The sequence below is a fragment of the Mastigoproctus giganteus genome, chromosome 8 (genome assembly GCF_048544385.1).
Source record: "Mastigoproctus giganteus isolate SK-2022 chromosome 8, ASM4854438v1, whole genome shotgun sequence".
NCBI classification, from domain to species: Eukaryota; Metazoa; Arthropoda; class Arachnida; order Uropygi; family Thelyphonidae; genus Mastigoproctus; species Mastigoproctus giganteus.
The window spans coordinates 113605592-113633174 of NC_143582.1; the positions used below are offsets into that span (position 1 = coordinate 113605592).

General features: G+C 37.0%; 1 protein-coding gene across 1 annotated transcript in view; it reads right to left on the reverse strand.

Annotated features, from left to right (window-relative positions):
* The window catches only part of Epg5 (ectopic P-granules autophagy protein 5), a 1526775-nt gene that overhangs the window by 151629 nt on the left and 1347563 nt on the right, over positions 1 to 27583 (reverse strand). Inside the window, exon 41 of the mRNA XM_090380318.1 lies at positions 8745 to 8953. Coding sequence (XP_090236444.1) covers positions 8745 to 8953 — 209 coding nt within the window. The remainder of the gene's footprint in view (positions 1 to 8744; positions 8954 to 27583) is intronic.

Genomic DNA, 27583 nt, shown 5'->3' on the forward strand with positions numbered 1-27583 from the left:
GAGTTGCCATGATATTGCACTACTTCGAATAAGTAACGCTTCACCTAAGGAGAAGACTAATGTTACTTATTCTCAGATGGATACCACCACCCAGACGGCACCGTTTCAGGGCTATTTGGCCCTTCTTCGGTGGGTGGGTAGGTACCCGAGTGACGCAATGATGGCAAAACAGTTATGAAGTATAACTCCACAATATGAGAGATGCCTGATGGTGTATCATGTATTTAGACTCAAGCGTTTAGGGCATAAGCTTCAAGCTATGGAGGAGTCTAGACTATGTATAAATATAGTGCAAATGCATCAGAAATACATAGCTATATCTGAATAAATCAGAATATTAGTAAAACGGCATCGTTTTAATAGCTTGAGGCTTATGCCCTAAACGCTTGAGTCTAAATACATGATACACCATCAGGCATCTCTCATATTGTGGAGTTATACTTCATAACTGTTTTGCCATCATTGCATCACTCGGGTACCTACCCACCCACCGAAGAAGGGCCAAATAGCCCTGAAACGGTGCTGTCTGGGTGGTGGTATCCATCTGAGAATAAGTAACATTAGTCTTCTCCTTAGGTTAAGCGTTACTTATTCGAAGTAGTGCAATATCATGGCAACTCGTTGTGAAGGTATTCACAATATGAGATATAACTTAAAACGATGCCGTTTTACTAATATTCTGATTTATTCAGATATAGCTATGTATTTCTGATGCGTTTGCACTATATTTATACATAGTTAATGATAATAATTAATAAGATTTATAAATTTTATTAATTAACTGACAATACTATTCTAAGCTAAAAGTTTGCTAATACAGTGCTACGTATTACGCTATCTAATTTTACATTAAAACTTATTTGGAAAATTAAATGCACTAGGCATAATCCTTATGGGTTTTGATAATTAACTATATAATATCGGTGTAAATACACCATAGTTAACCCATAGATTTGAGCTACGATTGTAGCGTAGAAGGCATCGTTTTAATTGTATCTCATAATGTGGTTGCCTTCACAACAAGATAGCTACTGTTGAATTACTTCAAATAAATAACGCTTCTCTAGTAGAGAAGACTACTGTTATTTATTTTCAGCGTACCACCACTCAGACGATCGTTTTGAAGCTTTTTGGCTTCGTCATCAGTGGGCGGGTAGTTAATACAACAAGCCATCTCAGTTGCGAAGTTATATCCACATTATGAGAGATGCCAGAAGGGTGTGGTGGTAATGTATTTGGAAAATTAAATGCACTAGGCATAATCCTTATGGGTTTTGATAATTAACTATATAATATCGGTGTAAATACACCATAGTTAACCCATAGATTTGAGCTACGATTGTAGCGTAGAAGGCATCGTTTTAATTGTATCTCATAATGTGGTTGCCTTCACAACAAGATAGTGAAGGCAGCCACATTATGAGATACAATTAAAATGATGCCTTCTACGCTACAATCGTAGCTCAAATCTATGGGTTAACTATGGTGTATTTACACCGATATTATATAATTAAAACTTATGCTATAAAGTTCAAGATATATTATGCTTTTCTGTATCGATGTAATATACACTGGTATTTAAAGAAAGTGCATCACCCCCTTAAAATTGCAATTGTCATCCAAATAACTTAAGTACAGTAAACCCCCGCTATTCGCAGTTTCGCGTATTCGCGATCGCCGATTTAATATAAAATGAAACCTAAAAAAATGTGAATTTTAAAGTGCCCTGAACATTTTCCGCCATAAAAAAAACATGGGCGTGGCTAAAATTATCTTTCCCGGTCAAAACAGGGCTCAGTGGGTGGGGGCATGAGGGGTGACAAAATCGTGAGCGTGAATGTTCTCGCTAATCCTTGTTCAGCATGTGTTATGCGCTTGCCATGGGAAGTTTATACGCTTATAAATTGAATAAATTTATCAATTTATAAATTGATATGCTTACAAAGGTGATAAATCTACCGTTTTGCAGTGTAAAGCAGACTTTTTCGAGTGTGTTAACGGAAGAAAGTGACTTTATTGTGGGCAAGTTCTTTCTAACCCGTACAAAAATATGGCTACGAATAACATAGGAAATGTGAAAATATCAAAGAAGGTGATGACATTAGCGAATAAAATTGAGTTATTAGATAAAATTTCTAATGGTGAAAGTGTCTCCTCAGTAGCAAAACATTATAAAATCAATGAGTCAACGGTACAATCAATCAAGAAATCGTAAGAAAAAATCCGCCGTAGCGTCAGTGAAAACGCGCTAATTGCTTCAAAAATTTGCTCTGTAACTCGTGATGTTAAATTAGAAAAATTGGAAAAGGCGTTAAATCTGTAGATAGAAGACCGAACTCAAAATAAAATTCCGTTAAGTTCACTCATCATTCGTGAAAAGGCAAAACTCCTTTATCAACACTAGCGAAACTGGTGATAGCACTGGTGGGATAAGTTTTTTAGCTAGCAAAGGCACTGGTTTGAAAGATTTGTTTGAAATTTCTAATAAATATTACATTTAATATTAAATTGTTTCTTATTTTCATTTCGATGTCATATGCTTTCATTTCACTATGTGCTGTCTATGTACATAGTCATATTATGAAGGTACATATAATGGGACCATGCTGAGGAAATGTCGCGAGCTAGGCCATAATGTATATGTGTCTGCAATTCTGCCCAGACACGATAGGAGGGATTATATGTTAAGAGCCTTGTGGATTAACTCAAGACTTGAAGGAATCTGCAAGGCTTTAGGGGGTAAATTTCTATCAGCATGGTCCACACTTGTAGGTAGAAGGAATTTGTTTTGTAGAAACGGGATACACTTAAATAAAGGTGGTGCAAAAGTTTTTGCCAGTATCATTGAGGATACCTTAAAGGTTCAGGGAAACTGCTAGTTAGGGGGGATGTGGGTAATACTGACACGCGTTTATCTGATAATATTGGTCAATGTAACTCTTGCATACGTTAAGAGTTCTTATCTGTTACTCCAACTGGACGTATTATCTAGATGTTCTGGGGGCAAAGACGTTTCACGTGAGCGGGTAGCTAATATTAGGGAAGAGAGCCTAAAAAACTTCAAGGGTTGTGTTAGGGTTGTTAAATATACAAGAACAGTAAATCTTAATTGTTTATACAGTAACGTTAGAAGTGTCGTCAATAAAATGAGCGAATTCGAACTGCTGGTTAAAACAAGTAACGCGGACATAATAGGGCTTACAGAGACGTGGTGCCACCCGGAAATTGGGGATGATGAGTTTCAGTACGGCTTGTATAATGTATTTAGGAAGGATAGGTTAGATAGAAGGGGTGGTGGGGTAATGCTTCTTATCAGAAGCAGCCTGAGTGCGACGACAGCTTTCCCGGATTCAGACATTTCACATGCTAGTATAGAGTCTGTATGGTGTGAGATAGTTGGAAACAAAGGTATAATGCGAGTAGGAGTAATCTACAGACTAGGTGATTGTGAAGATTATGACAAAAGCCTCTACATGCAAATGGAATGGGCAAGTAAGCGTCAATGCCTTATCATGGGTGATTTCGATTTGCCTCTAATTGATTGGAGTAAATGGGAAGGAAACTCGACATGGGGAACAAAATTTTTAAATCAACTAGATGACTGTTATTTGTATCAACATGTCAGGGAAAGTACTAGAGAAAAGAATATCCTAGACCTCATCATCACACATGAATCAGATGACATAACAGGGCTGACAGTAGAGGAACCAGTAGCAGGAAGTGATCACGGAGTTCTACGGTGGATGATGATGAGAGAGGTAGCAGAAGTAAAAGGCAAAGGAATGGGTTTTAATTTCAGAAAAGGAAATTACGATGCCTTAAGGTACTACATGGCCTCTATTAACTGGGTAGATATCGCGCAGAGAATGAATACAATTGAACTGTGGTACGCTTTTAAAACATTAATCACAGATGCCTTGAATGCGTATATACCATTAAAAAAAATACTCCACGAGAAGGGTTCCAAGTTGGATGAATAGTGAAGTTGCCGCATTACTTGAGCAGAAAAAGGTGGCATGGAAAGGTTACAGAGCAATAAAAAGTACTGAAGCCTATAACAGCTACAAGGTGATGTGTAATAGAGCCACAGAAAAGGTTCGACAGGCAAAGGCAGTTTATGAGAAATCACTAGCAAACAGAGCAAAGAGGGGGGATAAAGAATTCTTCACATATATAAATGCCAAGAAGAGTAGGACAAACCAGATCGGACCGTTACGTAAGGGAAAGGGGATAGTAATAAATACACCAGCTGCCGTTGCAGATGAACTCAACAGTTATTTTGCATCGATATTTACAAATGAAAAGCCTTTTGTGGCAATGGGAAATTGTGGGAGCGAAGTTAAAAAATATGTAATTAATGATATTGAAATTTCGCAAGATTATTTAATGAAAAAACTTTCGAGCCTACAGACCAGTAAGGCTCCTGGAGTTGATAGAATATACCCTATAATCTTAAGAGAGGCGGCAAGCGAGTGCATTGAACCATTGAGACTAATTATGCGAGCATCACTAGACTCTGGGGAGATTCCCTTGGATTGGAAAAGTGCAAATGTATCTCCCATACATAAGGGTGGCTCTAAAAGTGAAGCTGGAAATTATCGACCTGTCAGTCTGACTTCAGTAGTAGGGAAAATCATGGAGGCAATGATCAAGAGTGGAATTCAGGATCATTTGGATCGAATTGAAATTCTCAAGGATACTCAGCATGGTTTTGTAAAGGGAAAATCATGTTTAACAAATCTGGTTCGCTATTTCGAAAGGGTCACTCACGAGCTGGATTTAGGGGATAATTTCGACATTGTTTATTTAGATTTCAGCAAAGCTTTTGACTCAGTCCCACATGAGCGGTTGCTTTATAAGCTGGAACAAGTTGGAATCACTGGGAAAATCCTTAGATGGATAGAAGGATGGCTTCAGGGCAGGAGGCAGAGGGTTGTGATAAATGGCTATTCCTCAGATTGGGTTGATGTAAGAAGTGGGGTTCCCCAAGGATCAGTATTAGGACCACTGTTGTTTTTAATTTTCATAAACGACACTGATGAAGGGATAGAGGGCGTGATGTCTAAATTTGCAGATGATGTTAAAATTGGTAGAGTAGTTAATGATCACTGTCAAGCTGAGCTTCTTCAGAGAGACCTAGATAGACTTCAGGAATGGTCAGAAAAATGGCAGCTGTGCTTTAATCCAACAAAGTGTAAGGTATTACACCTGGGAAACAGTAATCCCAAAAAACCTTATTCACTTGGTGGAGTTCAACTAAACCCAGTACTGGAGGAAAGGGACTTGGGTGTTACGATACGGTCAGCCATGAAATTCTCTGAGCATTGTAAACAGGTTGCAAGGAAGGCCCATGGTGTCCTATCGATGACCTATCGAACTTTTGCAAGTAGAGATAGGGACGTGATAATCCCATTATATAAGGCTTATGTTAGACCACACTTGGAATACTGTGTTCAAGTATGGAGACCGCACCTAAAGAAAGACATCGAGCTTCTTGAAAGGGTGCAAAGAAGGGTAACTTGCCTGGTGAGATCGGCAAAAGGGCGTCCTTATGAAGAAAGACTTCGAATATGTGGGTTGCAGAGTTTGGAAACTAGACACCTTAGAGGAGATTTGATTGAGGTGTTTAAGGCTCTGAGAGGCATCAGTAAAATGAATGAGGACAAAATTTTCAAGATTATAAATGATGCTAGAACTAGGGAACATAAATTCAAGTTACGGGGGGAAATGTTTAGATTGGACTGCAGGAAGTTTTATTTTAGCCAGCGAGTTATAAATTACTGGAATAAGTTGCCTTCATGGGTGGTAGATTCCGACGGTTTGGGGAAATTCAAAGGTCATCTGGATAGTACTTTCGGGTAAGGGAAGCGCATAGGATGATAGGTTTAATTTCCTTTTTTATTTATTTTTTATTTTATTTTTTATTTATTTATTAATTATTATTATTTAGTTATTTATTTTATTTATTTATTTATTTTTTGTTTTTATCATTGTTTTGTTCGGATTTTTTTTTTTTTTTTTTTTGGCTGGTGCAGCATAAACCATAGGCTTTCTTGCACCATGCGGCCAATACTAATACTAATATAATACATACATAGACAAAATTTTGGACTAGTTTTTCTTATATATTTCATACTTTGGAACGGAACCCCTTTATTACTATGGGAGCCATAACTCAGTATTCGCGACATTTCTCAGGAACGTAACCCCTGCTATTTGCGGGGGTTACGTTCCTGAGAAATGTTTACTGTATATGGGAATATTTCTTACAGATTGCATCAGATAAGATTGAGATGCGTAGCTGATACTTTCAGCTGTAAAAGCACACTCTGTAAGAGTTGCAGTCATTCCATGCTTGTTTCATGAGTTATGTGCAGTTTACGCCACTAAGAAAGAGTGTTATTGTTGCTTTCTGTTAGGAAGGATGTTCTTCTCATTATATTGCTTATAGACTGTTGTTGTTGTTATTTGGTTTTTAGGAGCATTAGCAACTAAGGCCATATTGCTCCGGTGCGGTGGTCATTCCCTGACCTTTCCGCATCTCCGTATTTGGTGGTGATGGGCTCGAACCCCGGTCTAATCAAGAAGCGTGTGCTACGCACTGCTGCTCCTTCCCACCTGGCTACGGAGGCGCCCTTATAGACTGTCTTGTAATCATTTGACAGTGAGTAGATTTCTTTCCAAACTCAAGAATACTGGTTCTGCTGATAGGAAAAAAGGAACCAGATGCAAAAGAGTCTCTACGCCAAAACAGGACCACGTTTTGAAGCACTTATGCCTTAAAAACCGTAAAGCTTCTTCGTCAAAGCTGAAAAGTAAATGGGAAGAATATACAGGAGTGGTAGCAAGTGCAGTAACAGTCCGAAGACGATTCTTCAAAAATGGACTTGCGGCCTGTTGTCCTAAGAAGAAACCCCTCCTCACACAAAAAATGAAAAAGGCCTGATTAATTTGGTGTAAGGAGCAAGTCAAATGAACCCCTAAGCAGCGGAAGTCAGTTATTTTCTTGGATGAGAAGAAATTCAACCTGTATGGCTCTGATGGGAGACAAACGATTTGCCGTAGACATTGTGAAGAATACCATCCAGACTGTATGGTGTCTACAGCAAAATTCCCTATCAATCAAATGATATGGGAGAGCATTTCGTATTGTGGAGTAGGACACCTGTAGTTTATAAAAGGTTTCATAAATGCCATGGATACCTGGCTATATATTTTAAAGAAAATTGCTGCCAACCATTAGAGACCATTTCAACCTGCCAAGTAACTGCATCTTTCGGGACGATTCAGTAAGCATTTCTGTAGTTAATTGGGCTTCATTTCTGCATTAGAGGTTCAACAGTAATGTGTTTACATTTGTTACAGGTGAAAAAATGGCTGGAACAACGGTCCATTACAACTCTTAGTGGCCAGGAAACAGCCCAGACCCGAATCCTATAGGGAACTGTTGGTATCGTGAACTGTTTGGAACCACAACATATCAGTTGATTATCTTCAGAAATTGCTCTTGTCAATGCCTCGACGGTGTGCTGCTGTCATGAGGGCCAGAGGCGGTTCAACTAAATATTAGTTTGCACCTTGTGAACTTTTCAGTTTGTTTTCCATTGAAAATGATAAACTGCAGCAAATGGAGGGCTTCTGATAACATTTCAGCCATAATTGTCGTGTTTACCAAAACTGTTGTATAAAGGTTGCAAATGCTCGTTTTGGGAGCACCTGTCAAATATTACTTTAAAGTAATACTTTATATATATATATTTGTATATATTTGTATATTTATATATATATATATATATATATATATATATATATATATATATATATATTTATATATATATATATTTATATATATTTATATATATATATATTTATATATATTTATATATTTGTATATATATATATATATATATATATATATATATATATTTATATATATATATTTATATATATTTATATATATATATATATATATATATTTGTATATATATATATATATAAAACTTATCGTTGTCTACCCACAATCTAGGTGACTTCAACTGGGGCCAAACACCCAGACTGAAGGCAAAAAACGATAAGGAATTCTCTGTTTCTGTAATGATCAATATCTGCTAAGATATATAAATTCAGAGATTAAGTAATTTGAATCTAAACCAATTAAAGATAGGTAGTTAAAATTTTTAGAATCAAAAGAAAGATAGTATAAATGTAAGCATATATTAAACATCGTTGACCCGAAAGAGAATGCAATTTAATAATTAAAATAAGAATAAATGTAAAGTATAAGGCATATCTACCATATCCAGGACATAATGTAACAACTAGTCGTCATGAAATAATAATCCCTCTAGTGAGTATATATGTGGTGACCCCTAGGTGATGGATATGGTAAAAATAATTAATTAATTAATTAAAATTAAGTTAATGCAAAGAGAAACGTGCAGATAATAAGAAGAATAAAAACTAATAGAGTAGGAATAATAGAACCTGAACTCCATAAAGGCAAAAATATAGTAGTACAAATAAGAAATAGTTTTTCCTACATCCTCGGATTACCCTAACAATTTCGGAGAAATAAGAACAAACAGTGTAGGACAGCTTAAAGACAATACAAGATATCAGTTGTAGCTCGGGTATGCCTGGGATCGCAAACCCGTTCCTATAGTAGGACCCTGAGCTGAATTTACATGTCACCTTAGCGTGAACTTAAGTATATAAAAATGTGTGTGTGCATACACACAGATTACCTTTTAAAACGATCTGTTCCACTTCATAAATAATAGCACTAATAAGATTGCAGAAAGCATCAGTTTGGTTTTTGCTAAAAGAAGAATGACTTTTAGCACACTCTCCCAATAGAAATATATATTTGTTAATATATAAAAGACGCCTTTGAAGAATGTCAGGGCAATTTTCAATGGGAAGGCCCTGCATGCCCAATATGAAGCTCAAAAACCTATAATAAAAAAAAAAAAGGAGTTTATAAATATGATCAATCAATCAATAACAGTTTATTACCAAAGGTCCCAATACAAAATAACTAATTTGAGGTTTTAGTGATGCAAGAGGAGAATATTCCCTGTAGACAAAAATATTCTGAGAATATTCCTCAAACATTATTCTGTTGAGATTTTTCTTAAGTAATGATTAAACTTTTTTGCAGGTTTTGCATGCCAGATTGGATCTGATTTAACTTTCTAATAATGTTCTGGAACTGCCTCAGATAGTATAAATATGTAAATTCATTAATTCTGCCAGTAACACTGAAACCTCACATGAGCTAACACAGTAATACCAGGCTATTTCTATTACAAGTATATATGCTATAGCTTTTCTCAATGATTCAACATGCAAAAGAAAAAAACCTTTGAAACCTAGGAGAAAAAATATGAAATTCTCACCAGATGAGTCATGTGACTTTAGACCTTTAAAGAAGTGTAAAGCCTTTCTTTAGATGCTGCCTCCATACCTGAATACAATATGCAGTCTCACTAGTCCTAATTGTCTCACTAGTGCTAAGTCACTAATTTAGATATATCTAATCAGCCCTTACTTGAAGAAAATTCTATCTGCATCCACTTTGAGAACAGTTAGCCTCCTACTTTATCAAAATGGAATCCACATTAATTCCCTTGGCTTGCAGATCAGAATAATAACATTTACACTTTCAGTAAGATATTTCATTATTAGATTATTTAACCTGGTTCTCAAACATTTAATTGTGTAAGGCACTGATAATTTTGCAATATATTTATATTATTGTTTATTAGCGACAATTGTTTTTAATGTTGCAGGCAAAATTCTTTGTTCAGTTCCAACATAAGCTGCTCATAAACTTCAAAATGAGCAACTTCAAATTTTAAATTTTGTTTCAGAAGTGGGGACCTCTGGATTCCTAGCTTTCTCCTGCATCTTCACAGGTGGAGACACCAACTTTATTTTCAAAACCAAGTAAATAAGACACAAAAATCAGTATACAATAATACAATTGGTTTTAGAACCTTTCACTGGGGTATTCCTGATAGATTGACACTGCTGAGACACTGGAAAACACATATATGACATGTGAGAAGGTGATGATGTGACAACAGATAAAAGAACCAATGGCAGATGTGAGAATAATGATCTTAATATCACTGTTTTACACTGAAGTAAGGTGAAACTGCTAAAATGGAAGTTTTAAATCAAGGTTTCTGAGTTACACAATGAACTTAATGTTTCAGAAGCTTAAAGTTCCCCTTAAAAGATCACTAATTTACAATGGCTGAGGAAATTATTTGGAGTATGACAGAGGCACAATTGGCAATTCCAAAGAATTGCTTATCAAGAATGTTGCCAGAAGTTGTAGAAGTTTTGGAATGGGTGTATAGTGTTGAGGACGCTACCTTGAAAGAGAACCATCTGAATAGTCTTAAGCTTCATTCTTTCTCAATTATTAGTTCAGCCTGCGAACGTTTTGATCCAAGCCTTCATACACATTTACAGTCCTGTTAGTATAAATGACATTACTATTAATAATGACCTATGATTATTGGTACTCCAGATACAAGTAAAAGGTTGATTGATCTAGAGGCAAATCCATTCAGTATGGATATTTGTGATTTACCTAAAATCCACAGGAACAATATTTTCATACAATAAATGGCAATTACATAAAAGTAGTTTCCATTCATGTAGAATAACATGTTCTGGACCGGACATTGACTGAATTACCCACTTTTGTTGGAATTCTTTCCCGAATTTACTTCCAACAATATAAAATATACTTTTGTGAATTGAGTTTCAAACATTTATTTGCAATAAAAAATTAATGCTAAACTAAACAAGGAAGATTACTTTGACATGGAATTGACACAATAATTCAGTGGACACAAAAGTCGGAAAAGAAAAACAACTGCCCAGCTGAGTCAGATCATAAATACAATAAGACTTCAATTTTATGGACTAAAAGGGAGGAGAATGTGTATGTTATTATCAAATATCTGTTAAATCGAAAGGTTTTCAATCCCATTTGTACCACACATAATTGAAAATTTAAACCAAAATAAAGTTAAACAATAAAAAACAAGCATTTAGTTAATTTATTTAACTTGACTTTTATTAGTTAATACATAGCATAGTTAGCAGAAGATAATTTATTGTGACCATATAATGGTGCTTGGAAAAACTATTCAGAGCCAGTCAAAGGAAGCTGATATATTGGTGCATCTTCAGAGTACTTAGATCCAGTGCTTTCTTTTTTTTTTTGGGATGGTACGCAACGGTACGGCGTACCAGCACCTTTATTAACAGTGACGTGTGATATTTGGATGCAGTGCACTTCGAAATTTGTTATATTCTGTAAATTTTTTTCACATGTTTACCTACTATTCAAATAAGCTTAAAATTATTTAACTAAATTTGCATTTTTTACTGTCTATTTTTAAGATATTTTCTATATAAAACTGTATAACCATTTTTATAATTCTAAATTACTCAGTCGGACCTCTGTTTAACGAAGTCCTTTTAAATCAAATTATTTTGAATTCCCCTAGGAAGTTACATTTAAAATAGTTTCCATTGAGCGAAGAAAATTTTCATATAGCGAACGGATTAGGAGAGAATCAACTCGGTACGCACTGTTCGCATTTCTGGCCTTCAGACAATTAGTGCTGCTGCTCGAATTAAGCGAGCTAAAGCATTCTACAACTTAGTGGTACCTGGTAAAACCTATCTGACCACCTGTCCCTCATATGGAGGAGTCGTGCTAGTCAAGAGTGAGCAGATCAAGGTGTATTCACAATGGGCTCTGGCCCACCTTCTACTGCAGTGGTGTCCAACCTTTTCCCGTACAGAGGCCGTATTCAAAAAAATTCAAAGTTAGATTTCTTTAGTGTGTTACATTTTCCATATCTTTTGCATGTAAAAGTAAAATTGAAAATATTCGAAAATTTTATTAAGTACAAATACAAAATTACATTTACTCAAACAAAACATTTAATAAGAAAATTTTTTTGATGAATAACAAAATTTAAAATGCTGTTTTAGTTCACTTTCCTCGCAGGCTGTACATTGGGCACCTTTGCGAATCAACAGTAAGCACCCCGTTCGAGAATTAGAAAAGTGATTTTCTTTTACCCCAACAAATAACCATCTGTTGTTTCGTGGAAGTGCGTTATCCACATTTTTCTGTAAATTTTCCTTACTTTGTTTACATGGCCACAGTACATGAATATCGGAATGACACTGACATTTCGGACAGTTTCAAAAAAAAAGAAAAAAAAAAAAAAATTCAAATTTAAGCACTAGTGACAATAGCAATGACAAGAGAAGGAAAACGAGGACAATGAAGGTATTAATCCTTCTAAACATGAATTGTTGGCATTTTGTGAAAGTGAAGTTAGAAAATTGTCAATTAGGTTACAGTTAAATGAAAGAGATGCAATTCGTGGATACCTAATTGATAAGGTTTCAAAAGAATTGAAGCATTTAATGAACGCTCTGAGTATGACACCAATTTTATCAAGTGAATGTGAACGAGGATTTTCACAAATTAATCTGATTGCCAGCCCAACCAGTGCTTCGTTGATGACAAAAACAGTTTCTTCACTACTGTTTCTTAAAACTGTATGCCCACCGCTGACCCGCTTCGATCCAGCAAAATATGTCGATTTGTAGCTGCTTCAGAAACTTCATTCAGCAACCGACACATAAAGAGGAAGAAAAGAAGTTGGCATAGGACAGGTGTCGGCAACCTGCAGCTCACGAGCCGCATGCAGCTCTTTTAATATGTAACTGCGGCTATTTAACTTTACAGCTCACATGAGGCACAGTTTGAAATGGAGTTAGAGGACTTAAAAATCAAGGACATGTGGAGTGCAAGACTAAAGTGCCTTAAAACTGAAATTGAGGATTTGGAGAAGCAAAAGGCTACCTTTGCAATTCTACACAAATGGATGGCAATAGATAACGTTAAAATGCAGACCAAATTGTGTTCGATGCATGGAGTAGCTTACCGGACCCATATATAAAAATTGGAAAATATTTGCATTTGAACTTCTCTCAGTTTTGGTTCAACGTATTTCTGCGAGCAAATATTTTTGAACATGAACTATATTAAAAATAAATCAAGAAACCGTTGTCTGAACGATGCGAGCATGTTTAATTACGACATACTTGATGATGTTGAGAGACTTGCTCAAGAAGTTCATCAGCAAAAGTCACATTAATTTGTATCTAATTGGATGTTTGTTAATTTTTTTCAGTAGTAATAAATAATATTTCAAAATATATATATATTTTTTTAATAAACACCTTCCCACTCTATTCCATCGCCTCCCGCCCAGCTTGAGCTGAGGTGCGGCTCTTCGGATTCTCTCTTTTTTTTTTAATTAGATCAAAAATGGCTCTTCACTCAAAAAAGGTTGCCACCCTTGGCATAGGGTGTCGGATGAGAACTTAATAAAAATTTGGAATATTCTACAAAAACATTATTATGAAATTATTTTTACTTATGTTATTATTTTTTACTTATTTTACTCACATTTTACTTATTTTTTTATATAATATCGGTGTAAATACACCATAGTTAACCCATATATTTTGTTATAATATGGGTTAACTATGGTGTATTTACACCGATATTATATAGTTAATTATCAAAACCCATAAGGATTATGCCTAGTGCATTTAATTTTCCAAATACATTACCACCACACCCTTCTGGCATCTCTCATAATGTGGATATAACTTCGCAACTGAGATGGCATATTGTATTACCTACCCGCCCACTGATGACGGAGCCAAAAAGCTTCGAAACGATCGTCTGGGTGGTGGTACGCTGAAAATAAATAACAGTAGTCTTCTCTACTAGAGAAGCGTTATTTATTTGAAGTAATTCAATAGCAGCTATCTTGTTGTGAAGGCAACCACATTATGAGATACATTTAAAACGATGCCTTCTACGCTACAACCGTAGCTCAAATATATGGGTTAACTATGGTGTATTTACACCGATATTATATAGTTAATTATCAAAACCCATAAGGATTATGCCTAGTGCATTTAATTTTCCAAATACATTACCACCACACCCTTCTGGCATCTCTCATAATGTGGATATAACTTCGCAACTGAGATGGCATATTGTATTACCTACCCGCCCACTGATGACGGAGCCAAAAAGCTTCGAAACGATCGTCTGGGTGGTGGTACGCTGAAAATAAATAACAGTAGTCTTCTCTACTAGAGAAGCGTTATTTATTTGAAGTAATTCAATAGCAGCTATCTTGTTGTGAAGGCAACCACATTATGAGATACATTTAAAACGATGCCTTCTACGCTACAACCGTAGCTCAAATATATGGGTTAACTATGGTGTATTTACACCGATATTATATAGTTAATTATCAAAACCCATAAGGATTATGCCTAGTGCATTTAATTTTCCAAATACATTATTTTTTTATATACTTCAATAATATATTTATGCTTAATAAACTGTGTGTTAATACACTTAATTTGTCGTTCTTAGCATGAGCATTAGCATTAGTAGAGGCATATGATGCAAGAAAGCAAGCTTATTCAGCATCAGCCAAAAAAAAAAAAAAAAAAACCCTCTCCCATTTCACCCCTCCGTTCGTTCGAAATACCTGTCCAGTTGAGCTTTAAATTTGTTTAGGCTATCAACTTCAACAACAAGTGATGGAAGTCGGTTCCACCAACCAACCACCCGCTGGCCAAAGGCAAATTTCCGCACATCTATCCGACATCCGTCCTTCCTCAATTTGAATTTATGCCCTCTGAGGTGATTATTCTGAGAAAGATGAAGAATCCCAGTGGCATTGAGCATGCTCAAACCATTCAAAGCCTTATACACCTCTATCAGATCACCTCGCCGGTGCCTAGTCTCCAGACTCTGTAATTTGCAAAACTTAAGCCTTTCTTCGTAAGAGCAACCCTTTGTTCCATTTACTAATCTTGTTGCCCTTCTCTGTACCCGTTCCAGCAGCTCTACATCCTTCTTGAAATGAGGCCTCGAGACCTGTATACAGTACTCAAGATGTGGCCTAACCATTGCCTTATACAAGGGAATAATCACCTCCTTATCCCTGCTAGAAAAATTCCTGTATATCATTGACAAGACACCATGAGCTACTCTTGCAGCTCGTCTGCACTGCTCAGAGACCTTCATATCTGCCTGCACAATTACCCCCAGGTCCTTTTCATTCTCCACCACTGTCAGTGTAGTACCGCAGAGTTGATACATTGCTCTGGGGTTACTGTTACCCATATGTAGTACTTTACATTTGTCAATGTTAAACTTCATTTGCCACCTCTCAGCCCATCTGTTCAACCTTTCCAGATCCTGTTGCAGCAGAATAGCGTCAGTAGTGTCCTGAACGACCCTGCCAACCTTTGTATCATCTGCAAACTTAGACATTAAACTTGATATCCCATCATCAAGATCATTCATAAACACCGAAAACAACAATGGACCCAACACTGAACCTTGAGGAACTCCACTAATAACATTAGTCCACGTTGAGCAGTGTCCATTGATTACCACTCTCTGTCTTCTGCCACTCAACCATCCCCTTATCCATAGCAGCAATTTGCCTCCAATGCCACACTGCTCCAATTTGTGCAGCAGTCTACCATGTGCAACAGTATCAAAAGCCTTTCTAAGATCCAAATATATAATATCAAAGTTATTCCCTGCATCCAGTTCTTTTGTGACTACATCATAGTATCCAATCAAATTGGTCAGGCAAGACCTGCCCTTAACAAAACCATGCTGCGTCTGAGCTATAACTGAATTCTTGTCTAGATGATCCTGCAGTGCTTCTTTAACCAGTGCCTCCATTAATTTACCTGGAACAGAAGTTAAACTAACAGGTCTATAATTACTTGTGTCAGCCTTTGATCCTCCTTTGTGAATTGGGGTTACATTTGCACATCTCCAGTCTATGAGTACCTCCCCTGAGTCCAAAGAAGCTCTCATAATTATGGCTAGGGGTTTGCATACTTCCTTTGCTGCCTCCTTTAATATAACTGGATAGATCCCATCCACCCCAGGTGCCTTTTTTATGTTTATCCTCAACAATCTCTCCTCCACTTTCCTCTCAGTTATTACAAAATCATCCAGCTCACTGCCAATGTTTACTTTACCTACATCATTCTCCTTCCTGAATAACTCCTCATGCGTGAATGTAGATGCAAAATACTCGTTTAGATTGTTAGCCACCTGAGCAGGATCCTCAACTGTTGAACCATCAATATCCAGTGGACCAATCTGATTCATCCCTTTCCTTCTCGAGTTCAAGTATGTAAAGAACTCCTTTCTGTTTTTCTTTGCATCCTTTGCCAAGGATTTTTCGTAGTCTGCCTTTGGCTGCCTAATCTCCTTTGTGACTTGGTTACAGACCAACTTATATCTATCATAGGCTTCCATGTCACCCATTAATTTGTATGTATCCCATGCATTTTTCTTCTCTGCCACATGTCTCCTTAGTCCATCAGACAACCATTTAGGCCTAAACCTTGAACAATATTTCTTAGTTGGTATGTAAAGCCTGGTAGCCACCAAGATTAGTTCCTTGAATGCTTCCCATTTTGAGTTTGCTGTTGGTAACATCATCAGTTGGTCCCACTGTATAGAATTTAAATACTGTCTCAGACCATCATAGTCGCCTTTACGAAAACAAAAACCCTTCCCTTTACCTCTGATGGTAGTTACCTCCTTGAGTAAATCCCACTTCAACACACTGTGATCACTGCCACCTAGTGGTTCATTTATCTGCAGGTTCTTAATGCATGAAGAATCACTACTGATAATCAGATCAAGAGTATTGCTCCCTCTTGTTGCCTCACGAACATGCTGATGTAGAAAACAATCATCCAATAAATCCACAAAAGCCTTGCTAGTGTGCGAGTGACCAACCCACAAATTCCAGTCAATATCTGGGAAATTAAAATCCCCCATTATAAGACTCTCTGATTTACTGGCCCACTCTATTTCCCTGTACAATATATTATTATACTCATCAGAGTCATTAGGCCTATAGCACACTCCTACTCTCAATTTTGATTTCCCTATGCTTATGTCACACCAAACTGACTCGACACTGCCCTGTCCATCGATGTCAACTGGCTTCACTTCCTTTGACTTTATGTGTTTCTTAATTAATAGCATAACCCCTCCTCCCCTCCTGTCCTGTCTATCCTTTCTATATACATTGTATTCCCCAAATTCCAGTTCCGCATTACTTATATCTGTGTGACACCACGTCTCTGATATCCCAACAATATCTGCCTTTGATGTTTTGAGCAATACCTCAAATTCATCAAATTTATTTACCAAACTCCTAGCATTGGTGTACACGCAGGTATACATGCACCTGTTTCTATTCTTAGCTACCCTAACACAACCCATGTGTTTACTTGTAACGCAATGACTACCAGCAGTCTCTGAAATATCCTGCATCTTGTTTTTCAGACTTCTGCTCATTTGAATAGAAGCAGTGCAAGAATCACTTCCACCTCTGCCAGTGGCTACTGTTAATCTATTAATTCTAAAAACATTACTACTAAAGTAACAAGATTAGAAAAAAAAAATTTCAGAGTATTTTTCATATCCTTCTAATTTTCAATTTTTCCTGATAGCAAAGAATGAGTACCGGCACCTATTTTTTTACAAAAAAATCACACTGCTTAGACCCTTTAAAAACTCCTTAAGTTTATCTTTGCTTTTTGCAATAGCTGATAGTTTTTTTTTTTTTTTTTTTTACCAAAGCAAACTTATCTAACAGTTTTCATTTTTGCACAACATTCAGTTGCATACACTTCTCTTTTCAAAAGTTTTCTTGGAGGCAACGAATGAATGGTTGGTTGGTTGTTTTTAATTTTTGTGGTTTACAGGAAACTTTGGCCATAATGTGCTAAGCTGCAGATTTATAAGTGGATTTAAATATTTTTGGGAAATGTAAACCGTTGCATGTGTTTTTTTTTTATATATCTTTTGGAAGTCTTCGACTGCCAAAAGATATTTAAGTACACAGAACTGACTTGATTGATGGGAATCTAAAAAAAGAGTCACTGTTCTCTGTTTAAATTATATATATTCAATTAGGATGTGTGGAAGGTATTGTAAGCAAGTCATTACAATATCTACGCCACAGAAGGTCTCCAGCTTTTGGTATGCATGAGTTAGTAAGTTAGTAAGTTCTGGCTTACGTTACCCATTTATGGACTAATTCAATGGAAAAGTTCGGTGAAACAACAGTAGTTGTCCTTGACATCTCAAAGGCTTTCGATTGTGTTTGGCATAAAGGTCTTCTAAACAAACTTCCATCTTATGGTTTGCCAACTGTTTTTTGTAATTGGTTATCCAGTTTTCTCTCTGATCGTTCACTGAGGGTGATGGTAGATGGCTCTCTGTTTTCTAACTTCTCCACTAATGCTGGTGTCCCCCAAGGTTCAGTTCTTTCCCCCACTCTTTTCCTCTATCCATAGTTTTGCCGATGATAGCACATTGCATTCCACCTATGCTTATCTTTGGTGACACTCTGATTTCTAGGCAAAATGATATATCTCTTTTGGGATTACCCTGACTTCTAATCTCTCTTGGCACAAGCACATTAGAAATATTGCTTCCTCTGCATCTAAAAAACTTGGTTTCCTCTTTTGCTCTCAGTGTTATTTTTTTTCCAAACAGCTGCTCACTCTGTATAAATTGCAAGTCTGCCCTACATGGAATATTGTTCCCACATCTGGGGTGGTGCCCCCAAAACCTCTCTCAGGCTTCTTGATTCCATTCAGAAGAGGGCAGTTAGGTTAATTAATGATTCCTCTCTAACAGAGTCTCTCCACTCGCTGTCTCATAGAAGTACTGTTTCTGCTGCATGCCTTTTTTACAGATACTTCCATGGGCACTGTTATTCTGAATTGGCTTCTATAATTCCCGCTCTCTCTTTCAAAACAGTCCGAACATGTGCAGCCACCAGCCAACATCCATTTACTGTCCAACTTTAAACTCACAGAACCAACTTTTCATCTTCTTCGTTTATTCATTCAACTGCCGTTTTCTGGAACAACCTTCCTTCATACATATTTACTTGAACTTGAACTTCTGTAGACTGTAATTTTACAGTCTACAGAAGTTCAAATAGACTGAAAATTACAGTCTACAGAAGTTCAAGTCCAATATCAACATATATCTTCTTTCGTCTTCTCAACCTCCAACCCAAGCATGGTACTAAGTACTATAGGTTCTAATACCTCTCGTGTTTGGGGTTTACATAAAAAAAGTAAGGTGGCTATGGCCAATTCGGAGTCAAGCTAGCTACTTCTGCTCACCTTACTTTACAGACTAGATGGCCATCATTTAATTTCATTAGAGTTTATTTATAGTTTGACTGTAACAGGATGGCTGCCATTTTGAAAGCAAAGTTCTCATATGATTTTAATATAATTCAGAACATGGAAATGAGAGGTTTTGAATGATCTTGTTGCTGTCTGCTTGTTCATTTCCCTTAATTTTGGAATGACTTAGACTTCCAAAAAAAAAAAAAAAAAAAAAAAAAAATATATATATATATATATATATATATATATATACAGGAAACCCTTGATTAATGCGGTTTTGAACGATGCGGTTTTAATTAGTGCGCAAAATTTTTTTGATACTATCCCCTTAATATATGCGTTGTCAAATTTGATTAGTGCACTGTTTTTTTCTTGCGGTGCTTGACAACTCACAACAGCGTCTGAAGCGGCAAATACGTGACACGCACTCACCAGGGTCTTCTAACTTAAATGAATGGGAATCGACTCCAAAATGCTTGACAGCAGCATCCTACACCACTCTGAAACTGAAATTTGCTCTTTTATTATTAATATTAAACTTCTTTAATATTACGATATTAAAGAAGCAGTTGAGAACATACACAAATCGTGGGAAGAAATGACGAACAGCTGCATGAGAGCAGTCTGGCAGAATCTTTTGCCTGAATGCGCAAATGATTTTTGCGGTTTCATTAATCCTGTCAACAAAGTTATTGATGAAATTACTACAATTGGAAAAGACCTCGGCTTTGAGGAAGTAGATTCAGAAAATGTTAGAGAATTATTGGAATCACATTCAAAAGACTTAAGTAATGACGATCTTCTTGAAATTGAGCATCAATATGCATACGAGGAAGAAGACGAAAATGAAGCAGAAGAAAAGCAATTTGCTCCCAAAGAAATTTCATTCAAAAAACTTGAACTATTTAATACACTTTAAAAAGCAAAAGAACTCATACTAGAGATTGATCCAAATGCAGAGAGAAGCATGAACATTCGTCAAGGGTTAGATAAGCAAATTGATTGTTATCGCAAAATCATGGAGGAAAGGAAGAAAGCTACCACTGTTCAATTGAAGTTAGATAAGTTTTTTTGCAAAAAAATAAAATTTAAATCATACTATCTTTTTTTTAAATTTATTCCTTAATAATTTAAGAACTATGCAGTGCATTATAGGTATGTATTGAGTAAGAAAAAATTTATTTTTACAATTTCATAATTTTCAAGGATTCATTATAATTATTCCCATTGTTTCTTAAGTTTGATTAGTGCGGTTTTAATATGTGCGGTATATTTCAAGGATTCATTAACCGCACTAATCAAGGGTTTCCTGTGTATATATATATATATATATATCATAATTGTTTTTAGATAAGAAATACAAAGTGTTGAATGTGGTTGAAAACTGGATGGTGATAAGTTGTTCTTGCTGGGTAAAGCCCATAGTGTATTCAAAGAATTAGTGTTATCATGTATTTTTTTTTTATACTGTTTGGTTTGTATGTAATCTAAGGCAAATTTTATTGCATATATTTATTATTGCATGTAAGACCATTGTAGAACTTAGTAATACCAAATTTGAGTCATCAGTGTATAGACTGACAAAAAAAGTCAAACAGTGTGAAGAATGAATTGCATATAATTGTTAACAAATTAAGGAAGTTTCCTGCTCCAGTTTTGAAATGAAAAAAAAAAAAAAAAAAAAAATCACACAATGGGTATACATATTTCATGATGGTAAAAAAGTATTGTGGAAAAGTAATGACTTTTCCAAAATACTTTATCAAAGTTCAGATGTAGATTTATTGTAACTTCTTTTATTTGTATACTCATGGGTTTATACGAGCATGGTTTATGCTGTATAAGATCCCATTTTGGTGTAAATATTGCACTCCAAGTAGGATTAATAATGAAATGTCAATCACAATACAAATAACACACTGTAATGTTAAATGTTGATGTTGAAGGATAACAGTGGTTCAAATGAGTCTACATATAAGCTCTGGATTGGAGATGTCTGAAATGCACCTGTGGCAATACAAATCTCATTATGATATACTGGATTTAATCAGCCCAGCAGAACTTTTCTTATTGAATCATGTATTTGGGCTCATAATCTAATTTGGTCTAAAAAAGTATTCAATATAGTTTCAGAAGGGTACATCTTCCAGCTCTCTAAGTAAATAAGCACAAAACTCTTAAAATGTTCAGTTTTTTCATACATTTTGATTTGTGGTCATTGAATGTGTTCCAAACAGGTCAGCTTTTTATCTGGAGTAATTGCTAAGAATTTTATGCTTTGTTTGAGAGGAATAAATTTCCTATTGAGTTTTAGTTTATAGTCAGGATGCAAATTACATTTCTGGCAGATATGAATATAAAATGATTCTTCAGTGAACAATCTGAAACCATTATTTAAAGCCCACTGATTAACACTATATATAAAAAGGGCGACACAAGTAATTATATAACTGTTAGTTTAATTTCTGTTCCAGGGAAATTAATGGAGGCAATGCTTAAACAAGCACTGCAGGATCATCTAGAGAAGACTTCAGAATGTTACAGCTCGGACACAGCATGGGTTTTGTTAAGGGGAAGTCTTGTCTGACCAATCTGATTGGATACTATGATGTGGTCACAAAGGAACTGGATGCAGGGAATAACTTTGATATTATATATTTGGATCTTAGAAAGGCTTTTGATACTGTTTCACATGGAAGACTGCTGCACAAATTGGAGCAGTGCGGCATTGGAGGAAAATTACTGCTATGGATAAAGGGATGGTTGAGTGGGAGAAGACAGAGAGTGGTAATCAATGGACACTGCTCATCATGGACTAATGTTATTAGTGGAGTACCTCAGGGTTCAGTGTTGGGTCCATTGTTGTTTTCTGTATTTATAAATGATATTGATGATGAAATATCAGGCTTAATGTCCAAGTTTGCAGATGATACGAAGGTTGGCAGGGTTGTTAATGATACTAATGACAGTATGCTGCTGCAACGGGATCTAGAAAAGTTGAGCAAATGGGCTGAGAGGTGGCAAATGAAGTTTAACATTGACAAATGTAAAGTACTATATATGGGAAGCAGTAACCCCAGAGTAACGTATCAGCTCTGTGGTACTACACTGACAGTGGAAGAGAATGAAAATGACCTGGGGGTAATTGTGCAGGCAGATATGAAGTTTTCTGAGCAGTGTAGACGGTCTGAAAGAGTAGCTCATGGTGTCTTGTCAATGATATACAGGAATTTTCCTAGCATGGATAAGGAGGTGATTATCCCCTTGTATAAGGCAATGGTCAGGCCACACCTTGAGTACTGTATACAGGTCTGGAGGCCTCATTTTAAGGAGGATGTAGAGCTGTTGGAACGAGTATTTTTTTCCATATTAGTCTGGAGTCGGTGTTTCTATTGATAGTAGAAGCGAACCGAGTCTAAGATTCTTTCTTTTGAATGTAACGCACTTTTGCCCTTAAGTTCTTGTAACTAATTAGATTAGCTATGGTTGGAGATCGACGGAATAAATTAAATGCTTTATTTTTTGCCTTCTTCGCTTTTGTGCACTCCTTGTTCCACCAGTAGTTGAAATGCAGTCGGGTCGGGGGATTTGATAATGGAATTGAGTACTTAGCTGCAACTAAAAGATTGGATGTAATATCTATGGGCTGTAGTTGAATAGTTTTTTTTGTCAAGAGTGATTGCTGACTGAAATTTGGCCCAATTAGCTTTAGAGAATTTCCATTTCCTGCAGGGTTGTTGTAATGGTGGTTGTGTAGTCATCAGATTACAAACAATTGGAAAATGATTGCTGCCCATGGAATCATCCAGAGTGGACCATTGCATGACTGTAAACAGTATCAGGGAGCAAATCGAGAGGTCAATTGCAGATGTCCAGTAGGGAACTGTATATGGGTGTGCGAGCCACTATTAAGAAGAGTGAGGTTTTGTTTTCCAATAGAGTTTCAATCAGTCAGCCACGTTTGTCTGATTTAGATGATCCACATAAAGGGTGGTGGCCACTGAATTCCCCTAGCAAGCAGACAGGGGAGGGCAGCTGTCTTAAAAGTTCTTCAAGATCATTATAGGAATACGTATAATTTGGGGGGGGGATAGATTGAGACTAGTGTTAATGCAATCTGAGTAATCAGACGCATAGCAATGGCTTCGATTTGGGTTTGGAGAGTGATTTGCCTAGCCGGAATCTTTGCCTAGCCTAGTCCACTCACCACTAACAGGTGCCCATGTCGAGGGGTGCAGACTTAGATATTAAGTCTGATATATTTTCATCAAAATCATCATTGATAAATATTGAAAACAACAATGGATCCATCACTGAACCCTGGGGAACTCCACTAATAACATTAGTCCATGAAGAGCAGTGCCACTGATAACAACTTTCTGTCTTCTTCCACTTAATCATCCAACTAGACGATGTCAAAATTGCATCCGGTTCCTTGGTCACTGCATCATAGTAACCTATCAGATTGGTTAGACAAGACTGGCCCCTTGAAAAATTCATGCTGTGGCTGTAGAATAATTGCATGCCTGTCAAAATGTTCCCGTATTACTTCTTTAACCAGTGATTCCATTATTTTCCCCTGGAACAGATGTTAACTAAACAGGTCTGTAATTACTCATCTCGTCTTTTGATCTCCCTTAATGAAATGGGGATATATCTGCACATTTTCAGTCCATAGGGACCTCCCCTAAATTGAAGGATGCTATCAATATTATGACTAAGGGTTTGCTTACATGCTTTGCTGCCTCCTTTAATATAATTGGATAGATTCCATCTGCTCCAGGTGCCTTTTTTATGTCCATTATGCAACTCCACTTTCCTTTCAGTTATTACAGTCATTTAGCTCCTTATTAGAGTTTGATAAACTTTTGGCATCCCCTTCCTATAGAATTCCTCATGCATGAATGTAAATGCAAAACACCTATCATCAACAGTTAACCTAGAGACATCAAGTGGCCCACCCAATGTGATTCAACTCCTTCCTTCTACTGTTAATATAAACATAGAAGTCTTTGCTGTTTTTCTTTGCCTTCTTTGTCAGAAATAATCTGCCTTAGCTTGCCTAACCTCTTTTGTGGCTTGATTATTGATTACAGACAAACTTATATCTACTATAGGCTTTTGTATCACCTGATAATTTATATGCATCCCATGCACTTGGTACACAGTGATCGTTGCCACCCATTGGATCTTTTACTTGCAGATTCTTAATGCATGAATAATCACTGCTTGATGTTCAAGCCCTCTCAAGCACTTTTTGTGTAGCTGATGAATACGTTGAAGGAATGTCAGCATTTTGTCAAGCACGAGTCCTAAGTATTTTGCCTCTGCTACCAGAAGGGTGCTTTGTTGAAGCTGTAATTCTGTGAAGCTTACTCTTGAAACAAAATGGGATGCAAATGGTCTTTTCTGGTGAGAACTTGAAACTTTCCCATGGTCCAGGAGTTAAGACTTGTCGCAGTTGTCTCTCCATAAACCTAATGCTGCATAACTGACAAATTATGCAGAAGTCATTTACTGCACTGTTTATAGTAGGAGGAAGTTGTTCAGCAATAGTTTACTTTAATTGCAAATAGAGTAACATTTAAGACCGATTTTTTTTTTTTTTTTTGTTATTGGCGCATTGGCTTCTGTGGCCATAATGCACTTCCCAAGGTTTTTGCACTACTCTGATCCAGGCGCCTCCGTAGCCAGGTGGGAAGGAGCAGCAGTGCGTAGCATAGCACACACGTCTTGATTAGACCGGGGTTCGAGCCCGTCACCACCAAATACGGAGGATGCGGAAAGGTCAGGGAATGACCACCACATATCCCCGGAGCAATATGGCCTTAGTTGCTAATGCTCCTAAAAACCAAATAAAAAACAAACAACAAACTACTCTGATCCAAGCCCGAGGTGGGATTTGAACCCGCGACCTTTGGGTTGCTAGGCAGGCACCTTACCCACCCGGCTAGCCTGGTCGGCTTAAGACAGATTCTTGTGGTACTCCCTCCTCTTGGCAAAAGGACCGAGAGAGGTTGGATCCTACTTGAACCTGGAAAGAACGAAGGAATAAAAAGTTTTTAATAAAAACGGGAGGGTGGCCTCTAAGACTGAGGTTATAAAAATCTTTTAAAATCTTTTAATAAGAGGAAACAGGAAGTAAGGGGTCAATAGAGGAGGTTACCCTTGTGGTCAATGGGGCAGGCCCATGTCCCACCAAAGCTCCAAATTGTGTTATACACTTTTTCCACATCAAAGAAAATGGACATAGTATTTGGAATCAGGTGCCACTGGTGGTTTCCCATACCTGCGCAAATGCTCTCTTTTTAGGAAAGCATATTGAATAGATGTTTCCAGTCTAATTAAGTGATCCAAAGTCGACCGGATGAAGAAGACAGGAGAGGTCATTTGATTCTTAATATCATAAATCACGAGCGTTGACCATTGTTTCCAATATTTTGCACAAACAGCTAGTCAGAGCAATAGGATGATAATTTTTTGGAAATATAGGAAACTTTACTGGTACAGTTTTCTTGTACCATTTGTCTGGAAACTGCTCTTCTGCTGTATGGGAAGAGCATGTGGTCCATGGATTTTGGGAAAGCATAATGGATGTATCTGGTCTAACAGCGCAAGCCTTGGTAGTCATGAAAGCTGTTTTCAGCTCATGTATAGGACACTGGCTTATTATATGGATGAATGCCATTTCACGAAAAATTGAAGGACTGTTTTTCAGTTTTGAGTTTAAGGACCAGAAACTCTGAGGAGTAAGATTTTGTTATGAGATGCTAGAAAATGTTTCCCCAAAGAGCAATACCTATTGCAGTTGAGTCTGTAATAGTGCATCCACTATATTTTTAACCCCAGAGTAACATATCAACTCTGTGTTACTACACTGACAGTGGTAGAGAACGAAAAGGACCTGGGGGTAATTGTGCAGGCAGATATGAAGTTTTCTGAGCAGTGCAGATGGTCTGCAAGAGTAGCTCATGGTGTCTTGTCATAGTATAGTGTGTTCGTGACTAACGGCACCAGGGGTTTCCCCCATCTCCGCGTGGTATACATTGTCTTGTGATACAGAACACTGTAAAGGCCAGAGATTTAAAAGTGTATGGATTTTGTAAGCGTAATGTCGTGTATTGTTGTATTTCTGGCCATTTAGCCGCTAGACCCCTGCTGGGGCCCAACGTTGTCCATACTATGCCTTGTGGAGGCAGACCAGGTACACCAGTATTTAGATATTTACTCTGTCAGGTCCTGCCACCTAATTTCCTGAGATTTCAGTGGCAAGGACCTAAAAAAAAATAAAAATAAACAAATAAAAAAAAATAATAATAATAAAAAAATAATAAATAATGATTTAATCTTGACAATTTTTTTAAAATTTTGACATTGTATGGGCATTTGCTGGTGTTTAGGTAGAGTAGGGGGTAAAGTCAGAAATATCGAGCCAATAAGGAAGGCAACCCCAGGTCAAAGTTTCAAATTTAAATTTAGACTGTGTGGGATTATGCTGTGAAAGTGAAGAGAGTAGGGGAGAGGAAACAGGAAGTAAGGGAATAGAGGAGGTGACCCTTGTGGTCAGTGGGGCAGGCCCATGTCCCACCAGGAGGAAAAGGAGAGCAAGAGACAGTGGAACCATCTCTTCCCCTTCCCAGGGAAGTGGAAAGAAAGCACAAGTATAGGATCTCCTGTGGCATTGGCAGCAGAGCTGCAATGAGGTCAAGTCCATGGTAGGTCTTCTATTTAGGTTCTAGTTCTTCTAAAGAGATGTCAACTTCTAGGGTTGTGGGTCATTCCTGGGACAAGTTCTGTACTGCAGTTGAGGTTGTTGAGGTTGCACTTGCAGTCTGTCATCAAGTTTTCAATTTTAATCTTCTTCCATTTAAAGAGGAGAAATGCTAGTTGGTGATATGTTTTGTCTTTGGGTTGTCATGGTCGGGTGGCATTTCCTCTTTTTTCCTCAGTGTATGGCAATTTGCACCCTTCTTCTCGTGAAGAGGTCCTGGGCGAATCGTGACAATACTTTATAATCTTCTTCTGTTTCAAGGAGGAGAAAATTTTTCCCACTTGGAAGATATCTCACTTTTGTAATCAGAATACATCTTAGGTCTTCGTAGATGGGGCAGTCAAACATAAGATGGTTCCAGTCTTCTATCTCTCCACAAGTGCAATGCGGGTTTTCTGTGAGTCTAAAGCCAGCAAGCTTTGCATTGAAGGGGCCATGCCCTGTTATTAAGTATGTTGTATGAAGTCCTGG